The sequence below is a fragment of the Chiloscyllium plagiosum genome, chromosome 11 (assembly GCF_004010195.1).
Source record: "Chiloscyllium plagiosum isolate BGI_BamShark_2017 chromosome 11, ASM401019v2, whole genome shotgun sequence".
In the NCBI taxonomy this organism is placed as follows: domain Eukaryota; kingdom Metazoa; phylum Chordata; class Chondrichthyes; order Orectolobiformes; family Hemiscylliidae; genus Chiloscyllium; species Chiloscyllium plagiosum.
Genome location: NC_057720.1, coordinates 81,876,538 through 81,889,403, shown reverse-complemented (window position 1 = coordinate 81,889,403; position 12,866 = coordinate 81,876,538). Strand labels below are relative to the sequence as shown.

The 12,866-nt window shown below is 40.4% G+C and overlaps 1 protein-coding gene across 6 annotated transcripts in view; it reads left to right on the top strand.

Annotated features, from left to right (window-relative positions):
- Positions 1–12,866, top strand: part of cep350 (centrosomal protein 350) — a 136,304-nt gene that overhangs the window by 116,210 nt on the left and 7,228 nt on the right. For all 6 annotated transcript variants that reach the window (XM_043699941.1, XM_043699940.1, XM_043699942.1 and 3 more), the window contains 4 exons: positions 1,975–2,054; positions 2,837–5,229; positions 7,113–7,499; positions 9,286–9,432. In XM_043699941.1, the coding sequence (XP_043555876.1) occupies positions 1,975–2,054; positions 2,837–5,229; positions 7,113–7,499; positions 9,286–9,432 (3,007 nt within the window). The remainder of the gene's footprint in view (positions 1–1,974; positions 2,055–2,836; positions 5,230–7,112; positions 7,500–9,285; positions 9,433–12,866) is intronic.

Below are 12,866 nucleotides of genomic sequence, written 5' to 3'. Positions count from 1 at the left end.
ACTTGAGAGATTGCAGAAAAGGTTTACAAGGATGTTGCCAGGACTGAGTTGTAGGGAGAGGCTGAATACATTGCAGCGTTTTTCCCCGGAGCATCAGAGGCTAAAGGGTTTTCGTAGAGGTTTATAAAATCATGAGGGGCATTGATAGGGTGTATAGCCAAGATCTTTTTCCCAGGGTAGGTGAGTCCAAAACTACAAGGCAAAGGTTTAAGGTGAGAGGGGAAGATTTAAAAAGAGCCTGAGGGGTAACCTTTTCAGGCAGAGGGTGCTGCATACATGGAATGATGATTGAGAAGAGTATATTTGCAATTTTTTTAACTTTTAAAAGGCATTGGGATGGGTACATGAATAGGAAGGGTTGAGAAGGATATGGGCCAAATGCTGGCAAACTGGGACTGGGTCACATTGGGATATCTGTTTGGTGCGGATGAGTTGGGTCTGTTGTATAACTGACTCTATGACCCCATACCTTTTGACCCCCATGAGATAAAATGTGTCATGGCCAGACTGTCTTTTTTTAAAAAAAAAATGCATTTGTAATGAAGTCGATCTGTTTATTCTTTATATGAAAAAGAAAGAGAATGGATCGTTATTTTTGAAGAGAAAATGATGGCTGAAGGTTGCATTTGATATAAAACCTGTACACTTGCTGCTGCAGAATATTATATGTTATAATCAGTTCAGTTGGGTGGGCTTTTGAGATCTGCCTTAAAGCAGTCTAGTGGGTGAAAGATTTCTACGAAGTATTGAGTATTGTTGAAATGGAGGCCATATATATTGTGATCCTACCCCCATGCTGTAATTGTTCAAACAATGAAACTGAGAAAATCACTGCCCATTCATATTCAAACCTCTTTTATGCATGAAATGTGACCTTTGTTTTGCTTCCCACTTTCTTATTTCTATCTACCAGTGTTGTCTGAAGAACTTCTTGCTCCAGCTTGGCAACCCAGTTCCATATACATTGAGTACTGTTCTGTGGTCACCTTCAGTGTCAAAGAACCTGCATGCCATGTTGTCACTTGCTGGTCTCACCTTGGAATGTAGGAGTGAGAGCCATTCGAGCAACTTGATGTTGACTCCATTCCTTTTATACAGTCTGTACTAAGCCCAGTACCTTTTTTAATCACCTTCCATCAGTTTGTGCTAAGTGCTACAGTTATATTCTTCTTCAGATGTTGGTAACAGTGATTCATTTAAAATTTATAAGCTCCTGCTTTGGGCAGTCCGAACAATGTAACTTCTTGACATTAGTGCTCTAAAATCAATACATGCATGTGTGGAAAATAAAAATTGCTACACTTTTATAACTGACGAATGGTAGAGTTTATAGCATTTTTGCATTTGTGTGGTATCATCAGATCAGTACTGTAACTTATATTTTTTAATTTTATCATGGGTTGGAATAAGAATTATTTTGCTTCTCGAAGACTTTTTTGATAGCTGGCTGCCTTTTTGTTGTTGTAATTCCTATAAGACAGAAATACAGAAAGCTGGTTTTGTAATTTAAAATATAACTAATACCTGCAAATAAATTGTATTATAATATGAAAATCAATTTATGAAGATTGTGGAAATTAAATTGTGCAACAATTTTTGCAATTCTGCCTGGGGTTATCACTGTTCAGTTACCAGTTTTACCTATTGCAGACTGTACTGAAGGTTAGACAGAGATGGGGGAATGTTGCTCATTGAAAGTGATTAAGTTAGACTTCTGCAGAGATAAGTCTGGAAAGTGGCACGAGTTGGGTAGCTCTTTCGGCAGCCGGGATGGACACAGTGAGTTGAATGGCCTCATTCTGTTATTGTAAAGTTCTGTTGTTCTATAATTATGGATGCTACATCTCTCACCACTGTCCAGGAAGCTGGTGTCGGTGTGTATCCGTTATGAAATTACAGAGCTGATTATTCTGCATGTGCTGCATGTTTTATGCTGCAAAGTTCCAACTTTATAAATCATTTTCCATTTTCCAGGACTGAATCTGCAAAGAGCTGGAAATCTCTTACTGAGAGTGAAATATCCAAAGCATCACTGGGCCCCATTACAAAGCAGGGTATGTATTTAACACCACAAACAATAGGGCTTGTTTCTTTTAAACACCTATGATGTTACGTTACTTCAGAATTGCAGAATTCCATGTTTACACGTAGTTTAATAAATTGACTTTGTTCAGCGGCAAACTATCAGCATTCAAACCGGAAGGTAACATAAATAGACTTTTTTATAATTCTGCAATTCCTCACTAACTGCTTCAGCTCAATCTGTTCTCCCTTGTAGCTGGATTTATTTAATTCAGACCACCATGAATTAAACCTTTTTTTTTAAAGAATCTAAATAACATTTATTTCAAAAAGGCTTCTTCTTTCACTGAGAATGCATGTTTTTTTAGAAAGGTATAAAAATTGCATTCTGAAGTGCTTTCATTGCAAGGTTACGGAAAGGAAGTTCATGTCCCACATCAGAGACCTGTGCTTTGTGAATCAGACTGATGTACCAGTGCAGTGCCATGGGTGTGCTTCGCTGTTCGAGTGCTATCTTTTGCCAAAGATGCTGAACTTAGGCCCTGACTGCTCATCAGATAAATGCAAAGAATTTTTTTCTACTTTTGAAAGACAAGCAGAGGGAGTTCTTGTGGGTATCTTGGCTAATATTCAGTCTTCAACCAACACCTAAAACAGATTATTTCATCTTTGTTATTGCTACAACCATGCTGTTCAAAGTTGGTTTTGGAGTTTGTGACAAGGTGATTTTAGGGATCAATCTTTGTGAAAGACATTATATGCAGGCACTTACTTTATAGAAACCGAGTTATAAATACATTGCTTATTTTTACAGATCAAAGATCGTTGAGTCCAGATGGGCAGAAATCCAACTTGCTCAGCGAACTGTATGCATCAGATCGAAGCAAGTCTGCAGTCTTCGATAGTCGACCTGATGACTCCTCTAGGAGTCCTTCTCCAGTTTTCAAATGTCATTTGAAATCTCGACCTGACTTTGTTGAAGGGCTGGATAATGTGGCAGGAGCTCTTGAATATAGTCGTATGCCAGATCAGTTGGCATTTAGGCCAGAGGATGGTTCTGGTGATGAAAGTGTTGTGTCCAGTCATCAATCTGGGCAAGATGATATCCAGGAGGAACTTGATCATCTAAAATCAGAAGACTCTGATGTCGAGGATGTACTAGGCCTGTCTCGGCAATCTGATCAATCTGAACCCTTGCTGAAATTAGACATTGAGAAACTACAGCACATCAACATCCCTGAGCATATTAAGGAATTGACTCCACTAAACAGAGTCCTATCTGATGACACAGAACAGCCTTTAGTAGCTGAGCTTGTTGAGGACTTGAAGGATGAGGAATATTACTTGCACAAGGACGGCTATCCTGATGAGGAGGACGGTGCAAGTGATCATTCAGCCAGTTCTGTGAAGATTGTCAGATCAGTTAAGTCGGGCACCTTCATTGCATCTGCGCTATCTGACTCTGGAGAATTGAAAAGAACTCCATCAGAGAATGATTCGTATTCTCAAGATTTTGAGTACCTTTCCCAAGGAAAGGAAGCAACTTACTCAGAAAATTTTGAGTCATTGCTAAGGAGGAATGAAGACCTCGATGAAAGTTTACACGGTGGGAGTTGCAAAGCTGGCCTGGAGTCTGCAGAAGCCCTTTTGCTAAGAATCAAAATCGCCAGTGACAAAAATCTCACTGAGGCCCAAGTGCTCTCCTGTCCTGAGCATTTCAAGCAGGAGGGAATGAATGAAGGGGAGAAGCTTTCTCGAAGTGTTTCACCAAGTATCAGTGTGGATGATGAAATCAGTGAGCAGCCGGGTGAGAAATACTCTCCCAGCTGTGGTAGCGTACACTCAGAACAACTTGTAGACTTAAAATCACCAACTGAGAAGAGCAGAAATGAAGAGCAAAGTGATGCTAGCAATGAGGAACAGACTCCCATGCCATCACACTCTCCCTCTCCGTGTCACACCCCAACAGCCATGTTGCCCGAAACCGATGAGCTGCCTGAATTTCAAATTGGTGCAAGAATTTTAGTTAGTGGCATCCAACCAGGGACACTTCGCTTCAAGGGCAGAACTAGCTTCGCCAGTGGCTTTTGGTCTGGAGTGGAGCTGGATAAGCCAGAAGGCAGTAATAATGGGACATATGATGGTGTTGAGTACTTCACCTGTAAGGACAAATGTGGCATCTTTGCTCCCCCTCATAAGATTTCCCTTCTACCTGAACATTATGAGGATGCCATCGATACAACAGAAGATGAAGAGGACCTACTTGTGGCACTTAAATTAGGTCAAGACTACAAAACAAGTTGTGATGGAGGAGAAAAGCCAGAGCTTTCAAAAGAAGTAGCAGAACTGCAGGTGGGCGAGTTTGAGCTCAGTAATACTCCTGGAGAGCAAGTAGACTTCAAGCTCAGTTCATTTAAAAACAATTTGAATGATCAAAATGCAAGTGATCAGTTTCCTGAGCCAAGTAAGTTTGACTTGCTACACATTATTAATGAATCGAGCAAGGCAGTGGAAACTTTTGGAGATGACCAAAATTTAAGAGAGAGCTTGTCCAAGTCTGGTGAGGAGGAACGATTGGCAAACTTGAGTAAAGACCAGAATGAAGAAAACATCAACCAGAATGATGTGTTCATAGAGAAGGCATCCAAGGCAGTACTGGAGACAGAAACCAAAATCAACATCGATGTGTCTGTGTGTTCTTCCAGTGCACAAAGGGAGGGGTTTTCACTAAGTATCCATGAGAACTCTTCAACTCCTCTGTTGGATTTACTGAACAGGGAAAAGGAGCAACTTGAGGCTCAGTTTAAAGTACCATTCCTCGAGCCTGAATCTGAGGAAATCCATGAGGAGCACGTGGACATTAAAGGAGAGGAACCCAAGGATAATCATGAGGATAGTGAAGACTTTAAAGGAGATGATCTGAGGAGCAGTGATTCAAAGGCCAATTCTTTGGTTGATATAATACTATCTTCCTTTGTCAAGGACACTGTTGAACAATTGCAAGAAATCAAGAAGTCTCGAGCTGAGAAGATCCAACTTACTAATCAAGGATTACGGTGCAAATTGGATGTTGAATCCTTGCCTAGGTCACCTTCCAAGGATCGAGAGGAGGAACACAAGACTGTTATCCAATTGGAGACATCTGAAAGAGATGATAGTGATGATGATAAGGAGGAAGTATTATCTCCAGATCTTTGTCCCCGACCTGTAAGTATTAATTTTGAACCTGTTTTGGGATGGATTTTAATTTCAAGAATTGAAGTGTTATCTGTATCAAAGCATCAATGCAATTGTTTTATGAATACTTCCAGAGCTTGTTAAATTCCCACGTTTTAACATACTTCTAGGATTGTCATTGTTTCCCTAACAATATGTCAAAATACAACTCTACTTTTTTCAGGCACATTTTGCAGGTCATCATTTTCAGACATTACCCTTAATGTTCCCCTTTACCAAGGACCCATTACCAAAGACTGTTGTGAGGAATATCTTGATAAATTGTTAAATATGTTTGTGGGTGATCAAATCAAGCTGTGGGGAATATTCTTAAAATTTCTGATGTCTCTGTATTTTCTACCTTGCCCATCAATTCTCAAAACATGTATTAGTGCAACTGATTATTTCTCAAGGATTTAGTGACCATTTGCACTGTGTAATTATTGAGTTTAGAAATTAACGATTGCTATTGAAATTCAAACCTTTTCCTCCTGCACTTTTCTGTCCTTCACTCAAAGGGAGGCAGTGTTTTTAAAGAGGATCTTTTAAACTAAGTTTTGAATCATGCTTTTCAATCTCTGGCTAATTCAGTGCACACACAGTTTTTTCAGTGTAGTGTTCTAAAGCAAAGTCCCGAGCCTGGAGGACCATCTGATTAGAAGAACAGAAGGGTTTATGGTTTGCACATATTAACATTGATTGGACAAGCAGCTCTTTTCATGAAAGTGTTTGACAAGTTCTCATACTGTCCATTCCTTTCTGAGCATTCAATGTAGGAAATCACTGAAATAGGTGCTTGGGTCGCTTTGATTTGGCACAGCAACATCCTGACTCAACTGACACATGCTCTTCTGATTTGTCAATATTTGTGTTTCCCTATAAAGTGCAGGAATATAAAAGGGGTGCAGCAGTCAACTGAAGGTGATCTGATTTTGGAAAACTGAAGCTCAGAACGTTCAGTCTGGAATCATTCATTCCCCTAAGTACACAACAGTTAGTAGATGAAGAAATTCTCCATGCTTAGATTCTGATTCAGCAAAGATTTGAACAACCTGTATCAGTTTCCTAAAATGGACATTACTTTCTCAATGGTTAATTGTAACTAGCCATATTTCTTGTGGTTGCATAGTTTGAAGGATATTCACTGGTTTCATCACAATGTATCTGACCCGAAACTGTTGAAAAGCTGTATTCTCCCCATCCTCCACACTCCATGATAGTCAGCAGTGGGATATCTCCCTTTGTGAGCCTCATGAAATATTCATCACATCTAATGGATAAGTGTGACATGTTCTTTTCATAACAAGTTTATTTTTGAAGCTCAGGAAGACGACTTGTGATACTTTGCAACTTTGTAAAGATTTTTTTTCACTCCACCTTGATTACGGCCAAAAACTTAAAAAGACTTAAAAAGGAGTATAAAGCATTTATCCTGTGTGGGGAATATTCTTAAAATTTCTGATGTCTCTGTATTTTCTACCTTGCCCATCAATTCTCAAAACATGTATTAGTGCAACTGATTATTTCTCAAGGATTTAGTGACCATTTTTGAATTGTGTATTGAGTTTGAGTACTCAGTCTAACAAAATATACTGTTTAATGTTCTGGATCTCACTCCATGTGGAAACCTTGACTTTCATTACATGGCTGAGAATAAATTGGAAATGAATTCCAGCCGGTGTCTGACACGTCAGACATACTCTGAGATATAAAAAAATGATTCTTGTTTGTTTGTCTCCCGGTGTCATGCTTTGATTTCACAGTTTATTAAAACCATTTATTGTTCATTTAATGTTTTGAAACGAATTCCATCATTTTTTTGTTCCTGACCTTAAGTTTCTTGATTGACCAACAGTTTGTGTACTTTGCAACAGGGCAGCCCGGTGTTTGGCACAAGTGGGCAGGAAGAATTGGCCAAACGCCTGGCAGAGTTGGAATTGAGTCGCGAGCTGCTCGATGACCTGGTAGATGACCAAGATTGGTTTGATGAGGACTTTGGGCTGAGCTGTAGCAAAGTGCAGCAGCCAGTGCAGGAGGCCCAGTCTCCAAAGGATGTGCCTCTGAAAATCCAGGAGGAACCTTACTTTGCTGTACCTCATGATGTTTTAGAGGTTGAGAAGATGGTTCATGCAGCGGCTGAGGAGCTGTGGAAGTTGCAGGAACTTGGCCATGATCTAGGAGATCTACAAGTACCGCCAGACTATCTTGGGAATAATAAATGGAAAGATGTAGAGAGTGTGAGCAAAAGAGCTTATTGTGAGGTGAGATCCAGCTTTTGTGTTTGAACACGCAATTACTTTTTCTAAGTTCAGCAAGAAAGGTGTGGGTTAATAGTGCTCCACAGCAGCTCTGTTTGATGATGTGTATAACAGAGCATGTTAAAAACATTATCTCGATCCTGATGACTGCTTTGAATTCAATTTACGATTTTGCCCCTTCCCTAAAAATTCAAAGACCCTTTTTTCTCCACTGTTTATACTCACACATTATTAATTTATCATCATCATCATCATCATCCTGTTATCCATTAAATCCCATCTGCTATAACTTTGCCCACTCTGAGAATCTATACTTTGTTTCTATTTACCAAATATATGGCGTCCCTTCCAGTCACTCAGTATTTTTTCGAATTCTTCTGTATCATTTCTGTCTTTCCATTGGTGGTTGATACAATATATGATTATTAATCACCTTCTTAAAACTCTCTAGAATCTTGATCTTCCATGGGTCACTATAATTTTCAGATGAAGAAAGCCTTAAAGTTGAACTTCTCAATCTGTGTTCATATCTTTACCTCTTTTCCTGATAACATCTTGAGAATTTGCACCATGTTGAGGTTCCTAAAATTGACCAAAATATTCTAAGATCTTACATAACTTAATGTGGCTTAAATTGTTTGTGTGCATTTGGAAGAGCTTGTTTTTTTTTCTTAATGGCCTTATCTATCACCTTAAATGGCCTGTATTTTGAATACTATATGGCCTTTTTCTCTAATCTGTTTAGGATCTTAACATTTCAGGTGTAATTCCTTTTCTTGTCCACTCAATGCATTACTTCATCTCACTCTCAACTTCAATTCCATCTTCCAGTAAATATTCTTCTATATCTGTCACTGCTATCTCTGGCCCGTTAACCCAAGTTGGAATCATTTAGTTTCCTTCTCTTAAATTCCCACGTCAAGATTGTGTTTATTACTATAACAATTAAGGGCAATCTGAGCATGGGCTCCTGTGGGTCCCTTCCATTCTCCCCACCTTTCTCGTGTGAAATCTTTACTTTACCCTGACCCTTGCATTTTCCCAACCACCTCTATCCATTTGACTATGTTCCCCTTGACTTTCGTCATATGTCGTCTCAGAGGCAACTTCTTGAAATAATTTGAAAATCCACATAAACCATGTACATGTTGTTCCCCACTAAGCGGTTCTTTTATTAATACAACCTTGTCAAATTGTTTGATAGTTCACAATCTGCTCATTAGAAATTCATGCTAATTGCTCCTGATTAGCTACTGTCGCTTCAAGTGCTCGTACTTCACTCCATATTTTTAACTCTTACCAACAAATGAAGCAAAACTAATTGATTGAGAAATTCCTGTTTTTCTTGTATTGAACGAGGAGTTAGCTGCCGTCCAATCCTCTGGTCAAATTTTAGGAGGTAATAATTGGAGCCATGATAGTTTGCTTTCTATTTACAGCATGTCCCACAGATGTCATTCATTTTGTTTCAAAGATTTGCCTCCTTTTGTGCTGTGGTGCCTTCCTTAGTATTATGCAGGTAATCTTATCTAATACATCTGCACCTACCCTTGATAGTTCTGCAATCAGATTAAACCCTTTCTCTAATCTCTCTTTTGCCTTCTCCCCTGCAATCAGTGAAATTCTAAATTTATCCTTGGTTCAGATCATGGAGCAAACAGTTGCTATTTTATATATTTTGAGCAGTATTCCCTTTTTCTTTCGTTGTTAAGATCTAGTAAGTTTTTTTTTGAGGGGGGTGTGAGAGGGCATATCTAATATGATCTTTTCTCTGTTACTCTTCTTCCAGCTTGTATTTAACTTGACTAGAGAAATTTTCACTGAGATGTTTTCTGAAGACCCCAGTGCCAGCCAACCTCCATGGATGAAGCCCAGCCGAATTAGCTCTGCTTTCTTCAAACGAGCGAGGAACCCACAGAATTTAAATGAAGTGAAGGTAATAACTCCATGTAATCCCTTTGTCCTACTTGTCAGTAATAATGTTGCAAGCGTGATGCTGGTTGGAGCTAAAATATGTAGATTAAGTGAGTGACTCAACTCGTAAACAGTGGCCACTATCCTGACTTGGAAATCTGTCACTGCTTCTTGGAAGTCCCTACCTAATGAAATTGTGGGTAAAGCTCAGCACTGTTTTGTCAAGGACAAGTAGGAAGGGGTAATAAATGCTGGATCGCCAGTGATGCCCACATTCCATGAATGAACTCATTGAGCACCAAGGAACCCGATTTTAACTCTAAACTCCTCAATTGACATTTTTAAAAATGACTCTCAGGGTCTGGGCATCGCTGGCTGGCCAATCCTAGTTGCTTTTGTGAACCCAGTGCGCTATCTTTTGTAACCACTGCAGTCCATGCGCTGTACGTAGACCCACAATGCCCTCAGGGAGGGAATTCCAGGAATCTGATACCGCAGAGCTGAAGAACCAGTGATATTTTTCAAAGTTAGGATGGTTAGTGGTTTAGAGGGGCTTTTGCAGGTGTCGGTCCTGTGTATCTGCTGCTCCTGTCCTTCTAGATCTAAATGGTCATAGATTTGGGAGGATCTGGCTAAAGATCTTTTGAATTTCTGCAATCCATCTTGTAGATTGTACACACTGCTGCTACTGAGTGGAGGGTGGTGGAGGGCATGGCTACTTGTGGGTGTAGTGCAAATCAAGTGGGTTGCTTTGTCCTGGATGGTGTCACGCATTTTGTGTGTTACTGGAGCTGCACTCATCCAGGCAAGTGGGGTGTATTCCATCACACTCTTATGCTTTGTACTCTGTGGATTTGCTTTGGGGAATCAGGAGGTGAGTTATACACCATAGTATTCCAAGCCTCTGACCTGCCCTTGTAGCCCACAGTGTCTATATAATGAGTCCAGATGAGTTTCTGGTCCATGGTAACTCCGATGATGTTCATTGTGGAAGATTCAGTAATGGTAACACCATTGAATGTCAAGAGCCATTGGTTAAATTGTCTCTTAGAGTCGTAGAGATGTACAGCTCAGAAACAGACCCTTCAGTTCAACTTGTCCATGCTGACCAGTTATCCGAGATAAAATCTCATTCCACTTGCCAACATTTGGCCCATTTCCCTCTTAAACCCTTCCTATTCATATATGCATCCAGATGCCTTTTAAATATCGTGATTATGCCAGCCCCGTCCACTTTCTCTGGCAGCTCCTTCCATATATACACCATCCTCTGCATGAAAAAGCTACCCCTTAGGTTCCTTTGAAATGTTTCCCCTCTCACTTATGCCCTCTAGTTTTGGATTTGTCTACACTGGAGAAAAGGCTTCTCTATTCACCCTATCTTGCCCTTCATGATTTTACAGTTGCACCTCAGCCTATGATGCTCCAGAGAAAATAGCCCCAACCAATTCATCCTCTTCCTATTGCAGAAACCCCACCCCCCAAACCTGACAACATCCTTGTAAACCTTTGCATAACCCTTTCATGATTCACAACATCCTTCTGAGAGCAGGGAATCCAGAATTGCACACGGTATTATAAAAGAGGCCTAATCAGTGTCCTGTTCAGCCACAACACGACCTCCAGACTCCTATATTCAATGCTCTGACCAAAAAAGGCAAACATACCAAATGCCACTTTCACTATCCTGTTTACTTGTCACTCCACTTTTAAGGAACTGTGAACCTGCACCCTGAGGTCTCTTTGTTCAGCAATGCTTCCCAGACTTTACCATTGAGTATAAAAGTCCTGCCCTGATTTGCCTTTCCAAAATGCAGCACCTCACATTTATCTAAATTAAACTTCATCTGCCACTTCTCATCCCATGTGAGCACGATCCTGTTGTAATCTGAACTTTCTTCACTGTCCACTATACCTCCAATTTTGGTGTCATCTGCAAACTTACTAACCACACTGTTCCGTGTTTACATCCAAATAATTTATGTATATGATGAAAAGCAGTGGATCCAGCACCGATCCTTATGGCCCACCACTGGTCATAGGTCTTCTACTGGAGATGTCATCGACTGGTAGTTTTGGTGTGAATATTACTTGCCTCCTGCCAGTTCAAACCTGCATATTGCCCAGATCTTGTTGCCTTTGGTACTGAATATTGTGCAACCATCCGCACTTCTGACCTTATGGTGTAAGTAAGGTCAGGAACTGAGGAGCCCCATTTTACTCTGATCTCCCCGATGATCCTCGAGGAACCTCATTTTACTCCCAACTGGAGAGACAATGTAATAGCTCTGAGTGTTAGCCATGGCTCAGTGGCACTCTTCCTCAGTCAGCAGAGGGGATTAAGCAAAAGCTTCAGTGAAATCCTGGATGACGGTCCTGGTGCAGTACTGAAATATTGTTTTCAAAGTGAGGCTCTATTTTCCCCCTTCGGTGAGTTTTTAAAAAGATTTTTGGTGCTACTTTGAAGAGGAGTGGAGTTCACTCTTATGGTTCCTGGTCAATCTACATGAGTCAGTATGGCTAAACGTTTCCTGAACCGTTTCTCTAATTTGTGGGAACATGCTGTGTAAACGTTTGTTGCAGCTTTTGACTATATTATAATAGTGGCATTACTTGTTACAAAGAACATGTTACAAGCGTGAAAAGTGATATATGTTTGCAAGTTTTTTTGGCCCTTTTGAGGTTAAGGTGGATGACTTGAGCATTGGTTTAAAAAGTCCAGCACGACGACCAAGTTCTTTACTATTACAACAATGCAACTTTTATTTTACTGTGGCACTGACATTGAAGTGTACACTGGATGACTCCTTCCAGTAACTCAGACTTGCAACACTGCCATGTGAACTTTTTACCACGATCTAAAGTCAACATCAAGCTGCTCATTGTCTAGCCTGACTTCCCTTTGAGTACAGTTTGTGAAGCGTTGCACTTTGCCAGGGGCTGAGAATGGGCATGTGTAAATCAGCTTTTCATTCATAGAGCAAATTTGGGACTGTTCATTTCCTTTGTATTGTCTTTATAACTCTACACTTGTGTCTTCAATTTGAACTGAACTATTTCCCACGCCGACATTTCTGGGCATGTTACTTGCCTCTGGTGGTGTTAGCCGAGAAACCTATCAAACACTTCCTGCCTGGAGCCACGTGAGGCAGTGGTCAGTGGCTAGGTCATGTAGCTTTGATGAACTCATCTGTTAAACTGAGAATGATTTGACCTTCCTGAAATGCTGTGTCTGCTGTATGCATTCATGTCAGCCCCAGTATTTATTGCAAGACTTTCCTCAGCTCTGATCTTGAGTTATAGAGTCATAGTCATAGAGGTGTACAGCATGGAAACAGACCCTTCGGTCCAACCCGTCCATGCCGACCAGATAGCCCAACCCAATCTAGTCCCACCTGCCATACCCAGCCCATATCCCTTCAAACCCTTCCTATTCATATACCCATTCAAATGCCT